Source organism: Pollicipes pollicipes, unplaced genomic scaffold (assembly GCF_011947565.3).
Source record: "Pollicipes pollicipes isolate AB1234 unplaced genomic scaffold, Ppol_2.1 Scaffold_4740;HRSCAF=5597_pilon_pilon_pilon, whole genome shotgun sequence".
Lineage (NCBI taxonomy): Eukaryota > Metazoa > Arthropoda > Thecostraca > Pollicipedomorpha > Pollicipedidae > Pollicipes > Pollicipes pollicipes.
In genome coordinates, this window is record NW_023596545.1 from 15,669,343 (window position 1) to 15,690,714 (window position 21,372).

The window sequence follows — 21,372 nt, forward strand, 5'->3', positions numbered from 1 at the left end:
ATTGCGTATTCGGAAGCTTTGAGACGTCTATGAACATAAAAATAAAACTAACGCCCGCCCGCTGTCTTGTGCTCATCCTCAAGGGACAAGCTCGTGAGAATATGCAGAACTCGAAACATTAAGTGCTGTCAATGTAATCCTTGTTTAGACACATAACGCCGTCTAATCAGTAACACCATGTGTATTGAAGCTCATCCATTAAAAATAATAACATTGAACTCATAATACCGAAAAACTAGAAGCTAAGACCTCTTTTTCTCAAATCATCTCCAACTGATAACTGCAGATTAAAAAGCACGAAGTCCGTGAAGAAATGCGTCTAAGAAATTATGATGAACAAGGCTTGTGGGTTCGCCCCCCCCCCCCCCCCGCTCCAAATAAAAACCCAAAGTTACACCCCTGGCTTTAACCGTCCAAGTTTGGTGGAGGTGCCGCCTTTGCACATCCTTGTATGCTTCCCATTGTAAATAGAGGTACATGTAATGGGAATTAAAAAATCTGCCCGGTTGTGGGTATATTTGATGTCTTATGTCACCCTTCCATCGCTCCTTCTCGGCTATCGTCAATTTGGCGGTGGCGTTCACATTCCCCAAACTCACAAAATTTGCGCAGCTGTGACAGCTGGCGACCGAAAGGTGAATGCTTTGTTTGGCGCAGTTATGTAAATTGTGTGCGTCGGGGGGACGCGGTGGTGGGTTGGTGAGCGCTGAGCGGTATTTCGTTCTGTGAGAAGCTGTTGCAATCAATTCGTGTGTTTTGGTACCTAAGAATCTTCCTGTTTCCTTCATCGCTTATACACCGAACTATCCGAGCCCAAGGCATCAGAGGCCTCGATATGCTGTATGCGAATGCTAAATATTTGCTTATAAGAAATGATTCTTTTGCAGATTCACTTCCACCGAGGATGTGTGGTTTATGAAAGCAAAACTTGCAACATGATTCAATCATTGGCTTTTGCTGTCCTGCAAATTAAACTTGTCATAGTGTTTTGTCACATAGCATCATTAGATTTAATGGACAGTTAATTGTTTGTACTTTTTGTCAACAGTCTGTGGAACTAATATCTTATGTCAGCCCTCATTGCTCTAACAGTGATGTGGTTATGGCACACCGGCTGTGATTGGTGTTGCCACTGCTGCATCTGTCACACAGCATGTTCTTGCCATGCCTGTGATAATTCAGATGTGGCCTGAATGATTCAGGGTTCCAAACTAAGTGCTGGTTCTTTATCCTGGTCTTCCACACCACCTGTTGTTGATGACATTATGTTTAAATGCTGATCCCTGACAGTGCTTCTGCTTTTTAGGCTGGGGTAAGGGGTTCTTCAGATAGAAATGATAAGTTTACAAGACTGTTTTTTGGTTTAATATGTTTTGTAGATGAATAATTATCATTTTGTCCAGGCTGTATGGGCATTAATGTTATTTCTCTCTGTGCTGTTTATTAATGGCATGGATTAGCTTTTGGACAGGGTTTGACAGGGTAAGATATTAAAGGCCTTAAAGGATCCCAGGGCAGTTACATTTCCATTATTGCAACTGTTTTCTTCCCACGTTGTTGGGTACCTATTCCCATTCCCCACTAGACATCAAATCATGCTGACACACAGATGCTGACACATTGGCTCTGTAACCTGAGATTTATGGTGTATTGTGTCTTTAAAAAAATTGTCTTCACTGTTTTGCTTGAAATGCAGAGTTTTGACTCCTTCCTTCTGTAAAGCACTGTTCAGTTTTTTGCAGGTGATATGTTAAAGATGCAGCAGTTGCCCTCAGTGTTGTGTTGGTTATTTAAAACATGATTGTTATGATGGCTAATGCTGTCGTTTTGTAGAATCATGATTCTTGTTGCAGATATAAGAAAAGGATTTGCTAGATATGCCAACGCATTGGTGTTGCACACATTTTCAAGTCTAGATGCTGCCTTATATGGATAGATGCTCACTGATGCATGCTGCATGAGCTCTTGGGCATGCTATCATTTGTTAAGGAAATTGAATCAGTATTCATGGAGGCATGCATGAACAAATTGGGTGTGCTAATCAGATTGAGTCAAACACCAATTCAACCAGCGCAGCAAAGGTGTGGAACCATTCAGTAACTGCCAGGGTGTGCCTGAGAGCATCACAATCAGACAAGCTAAACATGTTGTGCCTTCCCTTAGCTTATGGTGATCAGGAATGTAATCAGCCACTTGGCCTGTCAGTTGATCAGGAAGGTTATCAGCCACTTGGTCTGTTAATTGATCAGGAATGTAATCAGCCACTTGGCCTGTCAATCCCAGGCTCTTTGGGCTCATGGTCAAACTACTGAAACAACATTTCAGGGATGTGAACAGCATGAGACATCTAACATTGTGTCAAACCAGTGTAAATTAAGCCCAGATTTAATTGGCTCAACTGTGGCAGGCGATACCATTGGAGGTGGGGGAGCATACCAATCATTTATGACATTGTGCTGAATGAGTTCAGATGGACAAGGGTCCTGGCTCAAAGGTTTTTCTGTTTTCATTGGTGTCATCTTTGTCACCATTGTCCTAGTTGACACCTCACTTCCTTGACAACATGTGTAACTTGTCACTGAGCATGCTCCAGCCACTCCTGATTCAGCTTGTTGGGTAGGCCTCATATGATGCTGTCATACCCTGAAAACAGGGTTGCCATGAACCATGGTTCTTTACAGCTGTGGCAGCACAAGGTCAGTGCTGGCAAATGGCCATCTCACGCTCGCCAGCATCTGGCTGTGCCTCAAAACCGCTATGGTTGTCTGCACGTGGAACTTGGGCCTGTGGTCCACGAAAATTCCGAGGTTGTTTTTGGTACATACCACTGCGTTTTCGGGCCATTCATTAAGAACGCCAGCTGTGGATTGCAGGCGCCGGTTTGTATTACCTTACACTTGAATGCGTTGAAAGATTGCTGTGGTCAAGTGGTCGAACCAGTGCTCTGGCCACTTGACCAGTACATACAGGTCGATTTGTGAAGGAGACGCAGTCACGAGCCTCGGGACACAACACCACATTGTTATCATCTGTGAACATTTTCATCGCACGTGACACGTAAGCTGGTAAATCGTTTAAGGGGGTGTTTTGCATTTGAAGATATGGAAGCAAGTATCATTGTGATGGCATAATCTTACTGATAACTACTGGTGTGTTGTTTAGTATAAAAAACTGCTCACTACGCCATGATTTCTCTGTATAGTAAATATGATGCTCAAAGATCATTGCTTGATAAAGTCATCGCTCCTTACACAACATTTATTGAGAGCCAGTGGTAATAGGCTTATTTCTCAGAGACAAAACAGGAGAATGGATATATATATATATATATATATATATATATATATATATATATATATAATACAATAATGAAATAATATATCTTAATATATAATAACAAGATATATATAATGAAAAGTATAATAATAATAAAAATCATAAAAGCCTTATTACGACGTCATGGATGCCGGGGTGACCTTGAAATAGTCCCCCAAAAATTGTCTGCGCGTTTTCGCGGGCGTGTAGCTCAGAAACTAGAGGGGTTTAGATTTTAAGATGGATAGGGCTGTGAACTGCACCGAATCTGAACAATCTTCAAGATGGCTAGTTCAGCTCAAAGCCCCATACAAATGTGGAACACTTCCTTTAACGAAAATGATGAACATTGTTGGTCTCAGCACCGATCGTTGAGGGTCTGTACTGAGACGCCGCTGCGGCGTCGGTCCGGTCACTTCGAGCCCTGACACTGCACTGGATGCCTCCGGTTCGTTAGGAAGCCCTGGTCCAGTGCAGGATATAACCTCTCAAACCCTCAGCATGGAGCTCGGAAAGCGGTCCGTTCAGAAGCGTGAATCGAGTGTTGCCGGACCCCGCATTGCATGTCGGGTGTTTGCCGATGCACGCGGCATGAATGCTTGGCTCTCTATGGGAAGCGTGCTGCTCAATTTCGTAACTGCACTGGGGTCTTAATCAATATCATCTAAAGAAACGCAGTCTTTTCGCCCCTGCAAAGTTTTGGTCGCATGCCGTTCTTTAACACTCACCCTGATTCGCCGTTTTCATAACGCAGACTGATAAGCGGGAGGAGGTCAATGCGGCCCCCCTGCTGTTTCCAAGCTAAGAAAGTCAGAGCCTGGGGGAAAATATCAGTGGGTTGGTCTCAACGCGATCTCGCGATTAGTAATGGGCTTTTGTTGCTAGACCAATAATTGGCAACATTATGCCTTTGTCACGGAATTCAAAAATCAAACACATATTCACGAACAGCAGATGTATTCAACCATACATACCCATCTATACCAGGCCATGGTTCGTAGCGACAAAAAAACAAGCATGCTTGTTTTTTGTTTGGTTTATGTATTTTGAGCATATATGTATGATGTATGACTCCGTCTACGTAACAACGTCGGCCCGCGGAATCGTTAGTTTTTTAACATAAGCTTACAGTTTTGAACTTTAAATGTCACTGTTGCAAGTTGCGGAGTTGATGTGCCTCGGTGTTTGAGCTACGAAATCAATTCAGGTGAGTGTATGCCATGTTTAACAGGCGTGCACGTCAGGCCGTGGTCGTGATCGAGGCCACCAGCCCCGGCAGTGCTGCTGAAACAGTGAGAAAATGATCAACTTTGAAGGCCCAGCCTGGTGGTTACGCATTCTAAAAGCCAGTGTTTTCGAACTAGTCATATATTTGCATATGGTTATCTGTAGCAAGAACCACACTTATTGAACATTTGTTAATGTAGGATTATATTGAAACATTTAAATTGCAATCTCTTGGATGTGCTTGAACCTTCTGTAGCAATCAGGATTGAACACATCCAGGTTCCATGTCCTGTTAAATGGATTGCTCCACATTTATCTGGGGATTTGAACTGAAATAGTCATCTTGAGGACCTTCCGATGCTGTTCAAAATCCTGCCTTTCTCGAGACTGGAGCCCCTGTAGTTTCTGAGCTAAACCCCCGCGAAAATGGGGAAAGGTGTGTTAGGGGGAGTGTTTCAAAGTAACTTTGGCATTCATGACGTCATAGTAAGGTCATTCAAATCCTGCCGTTCCGTAATCCATGCGGCGATCAAGGCAAAAGAAAAATCGAAGCGTTCATGTCTGGCATTCGTGAGTGCGTTTTCCAGATATAACGGCCGCCCATTGGCTCGCAATCAATGTTGTGCAAGGTACAATGACTTAATCAAACCATGATGCATTGAGGATTATATTTACTAAACGGAGCATTGTACTGTCTAGAGCAGTCTTTTCCACTTAAAGTATACCAGTAGTTATAAGTGACCTTATTTCATCATATCTGATGCTTGGTTCAGTATCTTCAAATATGACCCGTTCCCTTTAACTTTATAACGGAACATGCCGCGATTGCGAAAAGCTACATGGCAGCGGTCGAAACCGGCCCGGATCCTGGTTGTTCGGCATCGCGGTGGCGTGAGGTTCCCACCAATCGCATCAGCAATATCGCGGGCATTGTCAGCACCGGATGGTGCGGGGAGCGATGTCACGGCCACGGCCACGTGCTCGCGAGGGTGAACTGACCGACCCGTTTTTTTGGTTTTCGTTTGATTAAAGTGCTCCCACCTTTGGGGCATATTTCAAAAACATACTCCAGTGAAACCTCAGGACTAGTCTAATAACGGCACTGGATAGTGTCACTACAGCACCGTCAAGACGTGGTACAGATATCTATTTTGTTTATTTTCGCGCCCAAATTACGCGTGTCATCGCTTAGTAAGAGCTTCCCCACACTCGTCACCACGGTCGTCTGACAGCCACCGTGCGCACCTCCGGTGCGAATAAAAGAACGCTTGTGATTGGCCCGGCGGGGATCATGTCATGCTCCCACTCCCAAAGCCAAAGTGCGCTGCGAAAAAAAAAAACGCTGTGGTAAACGCCAAAGGGGAGAAATCAGTCATACTATAACGTTTCGTTGAATTCGTGTGATAAAAGCTTCATGGTCTCATGCATCTTTGTCTAACTGAAGTGATGCAAACTTTCGTGACATGCATTACACAAACATTTTGACAAATGAGTGCGGTACAAACATTTCAGAACGCACACACTGGAAAAAGCAAGGCAAATTAAATGTTTTACCATCGAAGTGACGAGCAGGGAGTCGAATGAGGTTTCTCCGGCAGGGTCGGTTGCTTCAAATCAAAGTTCATAATTGTCCAGATGGATTTCACGAAAACTAGTATTACTGATCAAATGGTACGCGTCTGATGTGACAATAAATGAAAAGTCAAAAGAGGTGGGATGCTCCCTTTATGGGTTGGTGTCAGATCTCGGCAGCAAGAGCAGATGGGACATGAAGCCGACTGCGTGATGTGTCTGTCGGTGTAGCTGTGACGTGGTGTGAGTGTCTGTCGGTGTAGCTGTGGCGTGGTGGGATTGTCTGTCGGTATAGCTGTGGCGTGGTGTGAGTGTCTGCCGGTATAGTTGTGGCGTGGTGTGAGTATCTGTCGGCGTAACTGTGGCATGGTGTGAGTGTCTGTCGGTATAGCTGTGGCGTGGTGTGAGCGTCTGTCGGTGTAGCTGTGGCGTGGTGTGAGTGTCTGTCGGTATAGCTGTGGCGTGGTGTGAGTGTCTGTCGGTGCGGCTGTGGCGTGGTGTGAGTGTCTGTCGATGTAGCTGTGGTGTGGTGTGAGTGTCTGTCGGTGCAGCTGTGGCGTGGTGTGGCTGCTGGTTGATTCTGGCGCAGAAACTTAAAACATTTTCCGCTTTTCTTTCGAATCGTAATGTTTGTGTTTTAGCCCATTCAACCTCCCTGTTGGTGTAAGTATAAGTTTGCAGTTGTGCACCGTATGTAAACCTAAATGGATTCGTATGTTTGTGATTACAGGGCTACATAGAAGGCACATAGTGTTGCTTTCCGAAGTTCTGAAATGAGAGTACTTTTAGCATGCATGGCTCTTGCAGCCATGCAATGTGAAAGCATCGCGTCGATTGTAAGTGTGACGTACACTGAAGATCACAGGTTTGAAGTTCACTCTGGCGCTGTCGATAATTGGGTTGCCCGAGCTAATCTTACCAGCAAGTACAATGAGACTGGGTAAGTATATATGGTTGAGAAGTGTTCATGAGTCATCAGTTAATGTTGCCAAAGCTTGTTGTGGTCATGGTCTAATTCATATTAAAGTGTGCGATTTGTTGTTTACTCATGCTCCGAATGGCTGTAACAAGGGCTCATCTTTCAAAAGGTAACGGTTTTGTATGTGATCGAACCTCACCGAGTAATGCTCACATTCCCCCGTCAGCCGGCAGCCTCCCCGATCCCGCCCGTTCGCTTACATAACAGGGGACGGTCTTGTACGTGGTCATTACTTAAGACCTTTGCTTTTTATGCTTTCGTTGGGTAACGGTTACCTTTAACGGGCATGCAACGCATAGATTCTATGGGAAATGCTATTAGATCGTCATATTTCTTGCATCTAGAGCATCTGCATTGGGATCTAATCTGAATTGTGATTTGTATGAATGTTTGTTGTGCCGTATAAAAACGTTAAGGTTGTCGAATACTCTATTAGTTTACAACAACAACCTCAGCAATATTTTAGCCCCGTTTCGCACGTATTATTAATTTATGCGTCCATGCAGTCCTTTGTTGTGTAGAATGTCATCTAAAAGAATCACCTGCTCACCAGGTGGGATTTCCTTGAGGTGCAGACCAGCGGTGACTTCCCCGACACTGTTCAGGCCTACGCTGCTGGCCTGGCGGAGGCCAACGTCACCCGCCACATGATTGTCATGCACTGGAATGTGAGTATACTCTCCTAGCGCCACCGTCAGCTGTTGACCTGACGTGGTGCCAGCTATCCGCCTGGCATGTGGTGGTCGTCGAATGGGCTGATCGGCCGACAGCTACACGACCAGGGGTTCGGGACTTTGGACCACCTGTGATTTATTTTGGTTCACTCAAACTCGCCCGAGGGACCATCACGCTGGTAAGCAGCAAGATTTGTGTTGCGGCGGTGGACCGACGAGAGAGGTCACGACCCAGCAGACGCCTGTTGCGGCGGTAGATCGGCGAGGAGGGTCACGACCCAGAGCCTCGGCCATGTGGACGATGAGAAAACCTGAACTGATGGTGCTAGATGCCTTGGGGATCCACACAAATGGGTCAGATCAATGCATCTGAAAGTCCGTCCTCCGTGAAAGCCAAATGGGTTTGCCATGTTGAATGAACGCTCACTTATTTGTCTCGCGCTCACTGTCTCACAAATTGCATTGGCTGACCAAGAGTCTAGCCACCTCTGACAATATCAGTCTACAAAAATAAATTGTAATGGCTTACAGCTATGCTCACTGACCAAAATACTTATAGAAAACCTACAACTATTTTTGCGCGAACTGCGGTGGTGGTGAGCCTGGTTAGACGCCCGTGTAGTTCCCACCGTCCAGTCTCGCTCGGCTTAGGGCGTGGCGTGTTTCGATCAAGACCGATCTCGAAAAAGCTGATGGCACTGGCCACTTCTTGGTCACATACTATCAAGACGTTTTCTGCTCGCCTACTGGCGCTGAGGGGGCCGACAGTGCAGGGACCGCTGACGATTTCCAGGCGGTGCATGTTCATATACCATACAATGTGGATTCGCATTTTTTATTAGCGTTGCTCGACAAAATCTGACATAAATCCCCAAAAACGTCAACAGCACCAAAGCCGTACGAGTGTCTGGTTTGTGCTCGGCTGCTCGTGACCGGCTGCACGCGTTGGCATGCATTTGCTAGTGCGATTGTCCATTTTCTCCCCCGTCAAACGGGTTTGATCTCACATTGCTGCGACGGCGAGATCTGTCGAGGTCTGGCTCCAGTCTGGACTTGCGATGTGCGTCCTTTCAAAATTGGTAAGGATCACGTTCATGCTAATGGAACGCGGAAACTTGCACGTTGTCCACATTGTGGTGCTGCACGAACATCAGGCTTGAGGGTAGATTCTGAAGAACAAAAAGCGTTCCGTGTTGCTAAGAACCGCGCGAAGACGCGATGATTGGTTGCAGAACTGCTGTCTTGAAGGATGTGTGACGATCGGGGCGGGTCACTCAGGAGGAAAGTCGTCTCACTGTGCCAATAGCAGCCGCATGGACGGCAGCCGGTCTCGAAACCACGACATCTCGATTACAAACGAGATTCGACCTGCTTCTGTCGCGGTCACTGCGTTTCCGTTTGTGGTTTTCAATCCGCCATTTGTGGTGTGGTTCGGCACCAGGCAGTGACCCCTGCGTTGGCGCCGGCGAAGGCTGTCGTTAGGCGGCACAGGTGACGACGGGATGCTACATCACTGCGACAGCTGAGCTTTCGTAAGCTGCCTTCGTAGGCAGTTGAGATTATCCTCCTCTTATTCAGTCTCTTTAAAATGTCACGCCTGCCTGGGTTTTACTGAACAAGACTTCATCGATAAGACAGTAGCTGTACGATATTACTGGGAGAAAAACCGGGAGAATGGAGACATAGGTGCGTAGATATTACGGCAAAATGCTTTTATCGAAACGAATAGCTGATGCGAATGTCCACCTATGCTATTTGTTTCGATAAGGACACATTACCGAAATATCAATGCATCTATATCTCCATTCTCCTGGTTTTTCGCCGATGAATAAGGCCATTGCTGCTGTCTTATCTATGTGCATAATGTTCCTTGCAAATGCGCTTGACAACTTGACGAAGAAGACTTCACTATTGGTTATTTCTTGAATACAGAGGTGGGCGATAGCGATCCGGGTTTTCAGCCCGCCGAGTGCGGGCCAGTTGGGTGACACCTGAACTCCCGTGGCAATAGGGAAACGGTGCTTCGGTAGCGTTCTGGCCGTGGGAAGGGCGCAGCTGGACTACGTGTTTGCTCAACGGTGAGCCTGTGGGGTCTGCGAGGGGGGATGCACTGTGCACCATGGGACTGAGTCAGCTGAGGGTAGGTGTGGGACTTTGCACAGGCGCTCACCAAATGAGGAATTTACACTGGGTGCGTGACGCTGATTGATGGGTGAAGATATTTCAGGTTTGGGAAAGCTTATGTCATCACTTACTGGTGGCATTGTGGCAGTTCCTGTAGACGAGAACGAGAAATGCAGCTATTCTGGCTTCCTGAAAAATACTGGTCTTGTGTGCTGGACGGGAAGGAATGGGACGGACGGGAAGGATATGGGACGGAAGTGCTGTTGGGCAACCACGTCCTGTGTCGCAATGTGTGCTCTTTCGTGGCTGCTCGTGTTTCTGTGACGGAAACAGCCGTAGTAGCTAACGATATTGTTATGCACTCGTGTTGGTATGCTTCTTACTGCAAAGCGCTCAGCATAAGTGCGACCTTGTGAGGCGTAGGCAATAACTGCTCCTCCAAATGACAGCTTCAAAACACTCTCCTGTGCATGCTTCCCAGTTGGTCATGCTGACGTCTGGTGCAGTTTCATCTGTACAAACCATTTATTTTGCGTGTTATCGACTGTTGCCTGCACCGCGTGGTGTATGTGGATTTGGCTGTGACAGACCTCCCATGACAGAGGTCACCGCTGGAGCGCCCTCCTCCCTCAGAACACGGTGTCTGGGTTCGGTGTGTGTGGATGGGCCGGTGACAGGCGTCCCATGACAGAGGTCACCGCTCGAGCGCCCTCCTCCCTCTGAGCACGGTGTCTGGGTTCGGTGTGTGTGTGGATTTGGCCGGTGACAGGCGTCCCATGACAGAGGTCACCGCTGGAGCGCCCCCCTCCCTCTGAGCACGGTGTTCGAGTTTGGTTTGTATGTGGATTTGGCCGGTGACGGCAATGGCGGGATCACCACTGGAGCGCCCTCCTTCCTCAGAACACGGTGTCCGGGTACTGCCAGTCGCAGGGACAGGAGATGTGCGACAAGCTCAACGGGTTCATCGAGGCCAATGACAAGTGGGTCCAGTCGATGGTGGAGCAGCACGGCGAGACAGATCCCTACTGGCACCAGGTGGGAACCGTCGTAAATGCCACACGCTCGTTCTTCTGCGCAAAATTCGTCTGCATGGAGTTCCAGAGTCCCTGTGTTTCGTCACGCGGACTGGCTGTGAGGCTCTGGCTTCGAGCACGCGCCACGGCGCCGCCGCGCGCCTGCCAACGGTTCGAACAGCAGCTGGTAGGCGGCGGCGCTGTTCTCGCGGACCGGCGCCCTATGATGCGCCGCCAGATAACATGTGCACGACTCAGGCAGTGTGTTTTAACCGCTCTCTCAAGTGAGTGATGCATGCCTTTGGTGACTGCGATGCACTGACAACAGCTCACTCAGGATTTTCCTAAAAACTGAGTCAATCGGAAATGTACTGGCAACTAACGCACCCAAGATTGTACTGACAACGAAGTCACTCAAGATTGTACTGACAACGGACTCACTCAGGATTTTACGGTGGTAATCGTGTTTTATGGACTGTGTGGTGGGTAGATTTAACTGTGTGTTTGTGTATGTTCTCATTGTTATTTTCCTTTTGTCGTGTGACAAAGGCGACGAAAGCCACTTTGTGTGTATGCCCCAATAAATGGCATGGTATGCAGAGTAAATGTATAAATGGTAAATGATACGCGTGGTGCGCCATCGGTCACGCTACCGCCCCCCTCCCCCCCCCCCCCCCCCCCCCCCCCCGGAGGCTGCCAACTGCTGCGGTGACTGACGAGGACTGGCATGGCGCGCTATCGGTCACGTGACCGCCCCTCGGACGCTGCCAGCTGCCGTGATGACTGATGAGGACTCTGAGAAGAGTGGCAGTAGATCGGATGCCTGTATCTGCATCAATGTTTCGGGAAATTAATGTCGCGATAGCGACATTAATCTCTTTTAAATTAATTAAAAAGCGTTCTTCCTCGAAACGCTCCGTGGAGATCTAGGTTGGTTGAGTTTATAGCGTTTTCTTTTTTTCGCATCCACTTTTACTTCTATCAAGTCCACTTGTGTGACGCGCCTGCCATCCCACAGGTGGACCTGGTGAACCATCAGCTGAAAGGTCTTGAGGACGGCGTGGACCTGAAGCCGACCATTCCGGGAGACCCTGGCGTCCGGTCAGTGACCTGAGGTCGTCCGTACGCCGTTATAGGTCATGTCCTGCTGCGACATCCACCCTGAGCGGGCCCCGCCGGAGGGCCTGCCTCTGATGTCTCCTGCTCACTATCGGGCCGTTGTGTTTGGGTTCCTCATCGTCACGCTGTCGCAGCGTAGCTGTACCTGACGTGCTCAAACACTTGTAGAAGCATGCAGTCATGCGCTGTCTTAATTTAGCGGTAAACATGAGTCAGTCATTCTAGACGGGCGTTCGGTCCGGTGGCCGGACAGTGACGTGCCGACTGCGGCGGGTACGCGGCGGGTGGGCCCACCTCCCAGTCACCACCAGATCGAACCAGCGCGTACCGCGGAACAGTGCCGCCTGCTGTCACCAGAGCGGGCGCTGCTTGTGGTGTCAGCGCTGGCATGCTTTGGTCAACAGCTGGACAGTGAAGCAGCTGCACGCCATTGTGAAAATCCCCAACAGTCAGTGTTGTGATTTGGACACAGCCAGCTCGCACCGGTGGCACGTTCAGATGGGCGGCCGCGTCCGGTCCGGCCCTGGCAGCGGCTGCGGAGCAGGGCTGGCGCTGACCTGGCCCGCGGTCCGCCCGTCACAGCTGGCTCAACCTGGCCGGCGACCTGGAGGACCTGGAGACGGCCCTGAAGGACCCGGCCGACCGGCCCGAGAACATCAAGGCCGACTTCGGCGGCCGCGTGCTGGGAGCCGGCCACTGTTCAGCGCTCATCAAGGTCCTGGCCGACGGCGAGGACCTGTACACATCCCAGGTCACCTGGAACACGTAAGCGTCTGTCCGGAATACCGACCTGGCTGCGTCACTGCTGAGGGAAACCTGTCGAATGAAACGGCTCGCCCAACAGGCTTTTGGATTTGACCCGTTGTCGTCATACACGCCACTAGGTGTGACCAATGGCCCTTTCGCGCAGATGGTCCGTTGTTCTAGCGTGCTTGCTCTATTTATAAATGCCTGCAGCTGCCGAACCGATAATAACCGCTGTAACGGGGCCCCTCGGCTGCAGCGGTGGGGTGGGCGAGACGTGCATCACACTATTAAGCCTAACGAGACGTGCATCACGCTGTCGAGTCTGACGCGCACGGCTCCAACTAGAGTTGCACACACACTCACACCCATGCCCTTCCACCCCAGCCACTGCCCCATCCCCGCCTCGCGCCATCGGAAGCTAACCGTATCGCTGCGGCCGAGTGGCTGACATGGCGCGCCGCTCCAGGTACCAGAGCATGCTGCGGATTCAGAAGCGGTACGTGTTCGGGTACGGTCAGACGGGCGGCGCTGACAAGGCGGCCATCGCCGGCCGCGTCTCGTCGTTCTCCTCGTACCCGGGCACCATCACCTCGCAGGTGAGCCGCCGGCCAGCTCAGGTCGCCGCGCTCGGCGGCGCTGCCTGCCACTCGGCTGCGTCGCCAGCGCAGGCTGACCGGGGAGCCCACTGCCGGCCCGATGCCTGTGTGTGCTCTTGAGTGAGCTGTGGATGAGTCAGGCGCGAAGAGGTACTACCGAGACTCAGCCTGGCTGGCGACGAATAGCAAGGCTGACCGGGGAGCCCACTGCCGGCCCGATGCCTGTGTGTGCTCTTGAGTGAGCTGTGCATGAGTCAGGCGCGAAGAGGTACTACCGAGACTCAGCCTGGCTGGCGACGAATAGCAAGGCTGACCGGGGAGCCCACTGCCGGCCCGATGCCCGTGTGTGCTCTCGAGTGAGCTGTGCATGAGTCAGGCGCGGGGAGGTACTACCGAGACTCAGCCTGGCTGGCGACGAATAGCAAGGCGATGAAAGCAATGTGTTCCGTGCTCCGTAGGACGACTTCTACGTGCTGTCATCGGGTCTGGTCACCCAGGAGACGACCATCGGCAACAACAACAACGACCTGTGGCACTTCATCAAGCCGGAGGGACAGGTGAGCAATGCTCTGCTGCTTCTGCAAAAACACCGGTCTCTGCTCGTGTCCTCTGATCGGTTTAGAGACTTTGCATCTGTGTTGTCGATATTTTGTGCATGTTTTAAGTTAAAGAGGGCGTAAATACTGCAGTTCCGGATAGTCAAACGAGGTCAGTCTGGACGTATTGACCTGCGTGCACAACTGCTCCGGGGTCCTAAACTGAGTGTCGCCTAGCGAGTGGGACCATTGGGTGTATAACTCGATAGGTCGGTGGCCGGCCGCAGCCAAAGGCCACGTCCGCGACCGTATGCCAACGCGACGGGAGAGCGGAATGGAATGCCGGGAGGGGGGGGGGGGGGGGAGGTCGCAGGTGGTGACCGGTCGCCACCGCCTGCCGCCAGGTGTTGGAGTGGGTCCGCGCCGCGGTGGCCAACAACCTGGCCACCGACGGCCAGGAGTGGACGTCCACCTTCTCGCGTTACAACAGCGGCACCTATAACAACCAGTGGATGGTGGTCGACTACAAACGCTTCAAGCGGGGAGACACAAGCCTGAGGCCGGGCGTGCTGTGGGTGCTGGAGCAGATCCCAGGCCACATCATGGCCGACGACGTCACCCACGTGCTGCAGCGGCAGCAGTACTGGCCCAGCTACAACAGCCCCTTCTTCCCCGCCATCTTCAACATGTCTGGCAACCCGGCGCTGGTGGCCAAGTTCGGCGACTGGTTCAGCTACGAGCGCACGCCACGGGCGCTGATCTTCCGCCGCGACCAGGCGGCCGTCACAGACGTCGGTGGCATGATGCGCCTGATGCGCTACAACGACTTCAAGCACGACCCGCTGTCGGCCTGCGACTGCCAGCCGCCGTACTCGGCCGAGAACGGCATCTCGGCCCGCTGCGACCTGAACCCGGCCGACGGCACCTACCCGTTCGGCGCGCTGGGGCACCGCTCGCACGGCGCCACCGATATGAAGCTGACTACCACCAAGCTGGTGAGTGGCGCGACGAGCCGGCTGTGCACGGGGCTGGGGTCCGCACCCGCCGCCAATGGCACGCACCCGCCGTCGGTGGCACGCACCTGCCGTCGGTGGCACGCACCCGCCGCCGATGGCACGCACCTGCCACCGGCGTCACGCACCCGCCGCCGATGGCACGCACCCGCCGCCAATGGCACGCACCCGCCGCTGCGTCAGGTGGGCCCAGGCTGTGACGGCTCTCGAGCGAGGATTTCTCCCCCCGATGGCTGGTTTGGCGGCTGTGTGGTCACTGGCGGGGCTCGGATTCGGTGCCGCTTTTTAAGCCTTGACGTGGGATCTAGACGGAGCGAGAAGAGTCCGCGTCGCCGCGCCTATAGGTCAGCCTATGGGGCGAGGTCGGCGGGGTGATCTGACCTGGCAAATCGGCCTGATCTCTCGTTGCGCATGCGCCGAGGGTGCGGTCTACGTCGCACGCCTGCTCAGAGAGCTGTCTTATGAATCTAGTTGTTCGTTCCTTCCTTCATTTTGCAGCTATTGTAAGGAGCGTCGAGGCCGAGACCGGGATGTCTGGGTCACGTCATTTGGACTATATTAAGTCCGAAATCCCGCTATTTCGCCTCGCTATCCTCCTATTCAACAATGTCTGAGCGTGGCATCAACGCAATATGACCAGTGCTGCAGGGTGCGTGGTCGCTGCTCCGGTACAACATGGCCGGTGCTGCTGGGTGCGTGGCCGCTGTTCCGGTACAATATGGCCGATGCTGCTGGGTGCGTGGTCGCTGCTCCGGTACAATATAACCGATGCTGCTGGGTGCGTGGTCGCTGCTCCGGTACAATATGACCGGTGCTGCTGGGTGCGTGGTCGCTGTTCCGGTGCAACATGACCGGTGCTGCTCGTGGTCGCTGCTCCGGTACAATATGGCCGGTGCTGCTGGGTACGTAGTTGCGGCTCCGGTACAATATGACCGGTGCTGCTGGGTGCGTGGTCGCTGCTACGGTACAACGTGACCGGTGCTGCTGGGTGCGTGGTCGCTGCTCCGGTACAATATGACCGGCGCTGCTGGGTGCGTGGTCGCTGCTCTGGTACCGGCGATGCCGTCTCGCCATTGTGCTGAGCCACACTGATTGTGGTTGATAACCAAAAGCGTAAGACGGCACCGTCGATGATGAATTATTTTGTTCGTTGCCTGTCTGGACAGTTGCTGGCGCCCTCTTGAGGAAGGCCATGACCGTCGCTGTTGTTGTGCCGTTGTTGTTTGGCGATGTGGGGCACAGGCTTTCCTATGTGCTTGGTCGTTGCTTCTGTCGCTCGTCTCTGCACCCTGCGCATCTCAGATTGCGTACTCGGCAGGAGACCCTCTGCACATTCTCGCTATACAGGCCCATTCAAAGCGCCCCCCCCCCCCCCCCCCCTCCTACCCGCCCAGTTACGCCAGGCGGAGCTGGACGGAGGGGCCTATAGAAAATAATTGTATGCTTAATCCTATGTCCTTCAGAACTCCCACCTGACAAACATGAAATCGCAGTTTTATAAAGCCTCAACAGATGGCTCGCAGCATCGACCAGTTGGTTTAGGCGCCAAACATTTAGCAAAGGCTCGTCGGCAAAGTTAGCTGCTGCGGTGCCGTTCCCAGCGTTCTTTCGTGTTAAGTTGACTACACTGCACGGAGATCGCAGCCAATCCAGGCCTTCAATTGAAATAGAAGCCATGCCCAGTGACACGGTTTTGGCAGGTGGCACGATCCATCAGCGGGGGTGTCGCGCTAACGGTCGTCGGGTCTTGCAGGTACCTGGCATGGAGTTCATCTCCATCGCCGGCCCCACCTACGACCAGCAGCCGCCGTTCCAGTGGAGCAAGGCGGACTTCGCCGCCACTACGCCGCACCAGGGTCACCCAGATCTGTTCAAGTTCGAGCCGATTCAGTGGCGCTGGCAGTGGAAGTAACTGGCGGCACAGACGCCACCGGTGCCGTGAGGCTGCAGAATTTCACCTCCAATCGGCATCAAATCGACGGGTGCCATGCTAATCCTCAGATACTGTACTTAAGCACATGACAGAATGGGCTTTCGTGATGTGCCAAGCATTTATACTCCTGAAAAACGATGGGATACGCGAGCTTATAGGGATCTAGTACAATTATGTGGGTATGTTGCTAATGGATTCACCGGGTACTCGATTGCGTAAGGGCTGTGTAATTTTTGACGAATATTTACCTGAGCTTAATGCACGGGCTCGAGTGTATCGCGTAGCACAGATTGTAACGCGATTAATCGTGTATAATCAGCGGAATCAGTCGGACGTTCAATACAACGAATCACGTGAGCAGCGTTTTGAAGTCGTTCTCGATGGCTTTCCACGGGTCGTAGCTCAGCAGCAGGTCGGTGCTGTCGACGTCCTCGGCGCCGACCCGGTGCGAGCAGAGCGCTGGCCGTCGCCCGAGGGGCTCGCCGGCGGCGCTGGCCGCCGACAGGTGGCCGCACGAGCGGGCCGGCGCGGCACCGGGCGGCGGCGGGCTGGCCAGCGGCCGGTACGGCCGGTCCACGCTGTGCAGGGACAGCTGCCCTGGACTGTCCCATTGGGAGCGGCTGCTGGAGCAAGCCGAGCGCGGCGAGCTGCCGCCGACCAGCCCCTGCTGCCGCTCCCAGCTGCGCTGCGTCACGCCCTCGTCGGCCGCCGCCGCCGCTCCTGTGTACTGCCGGATCCGAACGCTGAGCTCGCCGGCGCTGGGCGGCGCGCTGCTGGCGCCATGGCGCGGCTCCAGCTCGCTGGCGCTCGGCGCCGACAGCTGGGCGTCGGGCGCCATGTCGCCGTACGGCTGGGTCCGCTCCCCGAGCTCGGTGTCGGCGCGCTGTGTGATGCGATCGCTCAGCTCGGCGCGTCGGAAAAACTCAGCCATCTGGCTGAGCAACCGGTTCGACTCGGTCAACGTGTTCAGGATGCACCGCGAGGTGCCAGGCGCGCGCGGCGAGCGCGGACGGCCAGGCGGCGGCGGCGGGCAGGCGGCGTCCGTCTGCACGGCCGCCTCCGCCGCGGCGCCGGCCAGCCGCGGGGTCGTCTGACACGCAGTGCTGCTGGTGCCGGCTGGCCCGGACCTAGCCGTCTCGGCGGCGGCGAGCCTCGGCTGACCGTCGCCGCTGTCGCGCCGGCCGTGGCGGCCCGAACATCTCCTCCAGCACGCGGCGCACGAGTCCGGCGGCGGCGTCAACGTCGCGCGGCGCCTGGAGCTGAGTGTCGCGCCGTTCGGGTGAGGTGGTGCTGGAGGAGCCGGCATGCCGCTCCGGCTGACCGTCGGCGGCCCGCTGTCGGCGCCGTGGCCGTGACCGGTGCACCTGGCGTAGCCCCTGGGCGTCGAAGACGAATTCCTGCGCCGGCTCGTCGGAGGGGTTCGAGTCTTGTGCGGACGCCACGTGGTGCGGGTGGGACGACACGTTGATGCGGATCTTGCGCCGCACGGGCGGCTGGAGCACTTCGATTACGCGCGGCGGCTCCTCCCGCTGGCGACAGCACTTCTCCACGATCTCGGGCAGCTTCGCGATAAGCCATTTGTTGTAGTCGCTGGCTTCCCCGTCGGCCATGTCGATGTGCAGCTCCTCCGATACCTCTCGGTCGTCGGTGTCGGCGGGGCCGCGCGCCGACGCTGTCCGCGCGGCTCTGTGGGCCTCGGGCGCCGGTCCCACGGTCAGACTCCGACCGGGAAGCAGCTGGCGGATCTGCGAGGCCGCCTCGCCACCACGCCGGAGCCGCCGGCGCGGCCGCTTACTCATGTAGGGGCTGACACTGCCACTCTTCATGGAAACGGGTTGGCTGCTTGCTGTAAGTGCCTCGGGGTAGCGATAGATGAAGTCCCGCCGGTAGGTGGTTTGGTACGTCTCATCCGCGTCCCGAACCCTCGCTGCCATTCAGCGCAAGTTCAAATTAAGAATGCAAGCTCATCGTTTGATTTGTAGACCATCTGGCAGTACAAGGTATCTACGCAGTCACACATTAAATTTCTAGTCTATCGCGAGGTAGAGGAGCTGCCAATTGTTGGAAGTGGTACAACCTGCCCAAGGTCAAATGAATAGGGCGCTGTTCTGAGGTTATAGGCGGTTGCTGTCTGCGTCAATGCACCGAGCCGAAAAGCCCACGAGGCATATCTGGGCTTCTTAACGTGTTTCACGTTTAAGCCTATTTACGTCGGGTTTTTCGCAGCCTCGTGACTCTATTCCTGACCCTCCGCCCCGCGTGGTAAGCCAACTAGTATCGATTTGTCGCCTGCGTCGTTGGCGTCGTAGGTCACTGATCTCGGCCAGTCACAGGTCGCGCCGCTACCGCTCGACGGCGTCAGAGGCGGGGAAGCGCAGCCGACGAGAAAAGATGCCTCAGCAAATCCACGTGATGTGGGGACCGGGCCAGCCGCCAAGCTCTCTCAGTCGGATACATGGATTGGGATCAGAGCCACCCTGTTTTGTGAAGTTGGTAGCTATACCGTTTTCAGCAATGGTAATGTGAGCTTCAGACCTGTATCACATCGATTTTGTATTCAAGCAATTCCGACTGCTTCTGTGGGAACGTCTTCGTCGATACGAAATCTGGTTGGCACAGTCAAACAACACAATCAATTGAACAATAGAGCAATTCATAACGCACCACGATGTGCGATGACGGGTATGGCGGGATGTACACGTGCAACAGTTGAAACATACCTGGGTGACATGAAGACAGTAGAAGTGAACCTATCGCGATTGTCTCCTGCAACAGCTTTCGGATTTCTAGATGAACATCCTGATTCCTCACATGTCTTACCATACTTAACATACCTTACCTTACATACCTTCTTACCTCACTTCTCACACCGCGCTAAAAATGCATATTTATTTCCGCAGCGATCTATTTCAGTGAAAGGTCATCATCCTCGGCAAAAAACCTGCGAATCACCACGACTATTGTTTGTGTTCATTTGTTGATTTAGCACATGGACATTCCGCAGTCAATATTTAGGACATAAACATTCCGCAGTCAAAAACCCAATTACAGAAGCGGTCCAGTTTTAGAAACAATAAACATACGACGCACTCAAACGAAAAAACCTAACCAACACCACACACACACCACACACACACACCACACACACCACACACACCACACACACGCACACACAACACACACACAACGCACACACACACACACACACACACACCACACCACGCACACACACACACACAACCACACAACACACACACACACACACACACACACACACCCACCACCACACACACACACCACACCCACACACACACACACCACACACACACACACACACCACACACACCCACACACAACACACACACACACACACACACCCACACCCCACCACAACACACACCACACCCACACACACACCACACACCCAGCACACACCCACCCACCCACACACACCACACACACACCACCCCACACCCACACCCCACACACACACACCACCACACCCACACCCACACACACACCACACACACACACACCACACCACACACCACACACACACACACCACCACACACACACCACACACACACCCACACACACCACACCACCACACACACACACACACACCACACACACACACACACCCACCACCACACACACACACACACACACACACACCACACAACCACACCACACACACACACACACACACACACACACACACACACACACACACACACACAACACCACACACACACACACAACACACACACACACACACACACACAAACACACCACACCACACACACACACACACACACACACACACACACACACACACACACACCCACACACCACCCACACCACACACCACACACACACCACACACACACACACACACACACACACACACACACACACACACACACACACACACACACACACCACACAACACACACCACACACACACACCACACACACACACACACACACACACACCACACACACACACACACACCACACACACACACACACACACACACACACACTACACACACACCACACACCACAACCACACACCACACACACACACACACACACACCACACACACACACACAACACACACACACACACACACACACACACACACACACACACACACACACACACACACACACACACACACACACACACACACACACACACACACACACACCCACACACACACACACACACCACAACACACACACAACACACACACACACACAACACACACACACACACACACACACACACCACACACACACACACCACACACACACACACACACCCACACACACACACACACACACACACACACACACACACACACACACACACAACCACACAACACACACCCACACACACACACACCACACACACACACACACACACCACACACACACACACACACCACACCACACACCACACACACACACACACACACACACACACACACACACACACACACACACACACACACACA

At 53.0% G+C, this 21,372-nt stretch overlaps 1 protein-coding gene across 4 annotated transcripts; it reads left to right on the forward strand.

Moving 5' to 3' along the window:
- The first annotated feature begins 661 nt into the window (after positions 1 to 661).
- LOC119099212 (putative phospholipase B-like 2) lies at positions 662 to 17,214 on the forward strand. Of its 4 annotated transcripts, none has more exons than XM_037222325.1 (10): positions 662 to 725; positions 6,845 to 7,054; positions 7,647 to 7,761; positions 10,792 to 10,926; positions 11,923 to 12,005; positions 12,606 to 12,788; positions 13,237 to 13,366; positions 13,825 to 13,923; positions 14,307 to 14,897; positions 16,669 to 17,214. In XM_037222325.1, exons 2-10 carry the CDS (start codon positions 6,888 to 6,890, stop codon positions 16,825 to 16,827), a joined length of 1,662 nt encoding a protein of 553 aa, XP_037078220.1. In that variant the 5' UTR covers positions 662 to 725; positions 6,845 to 6,887; the 3' UTR covers positions 16,828 to 17,214. The 4 variants fall into 4 exon arrangements, with proteins under 4 accessions (XP_037078220.1, XP_037078221.1, XP_037078222.1 ...); XM_037222326.1 differs by having other exon boundaries at positions 663 to 699; XM_037222327.1 differs by having other exon boundaries at positions 675 to 691.
- Positions 17,215 to 21,372: the final 4,158 nt, after the last annotated feature.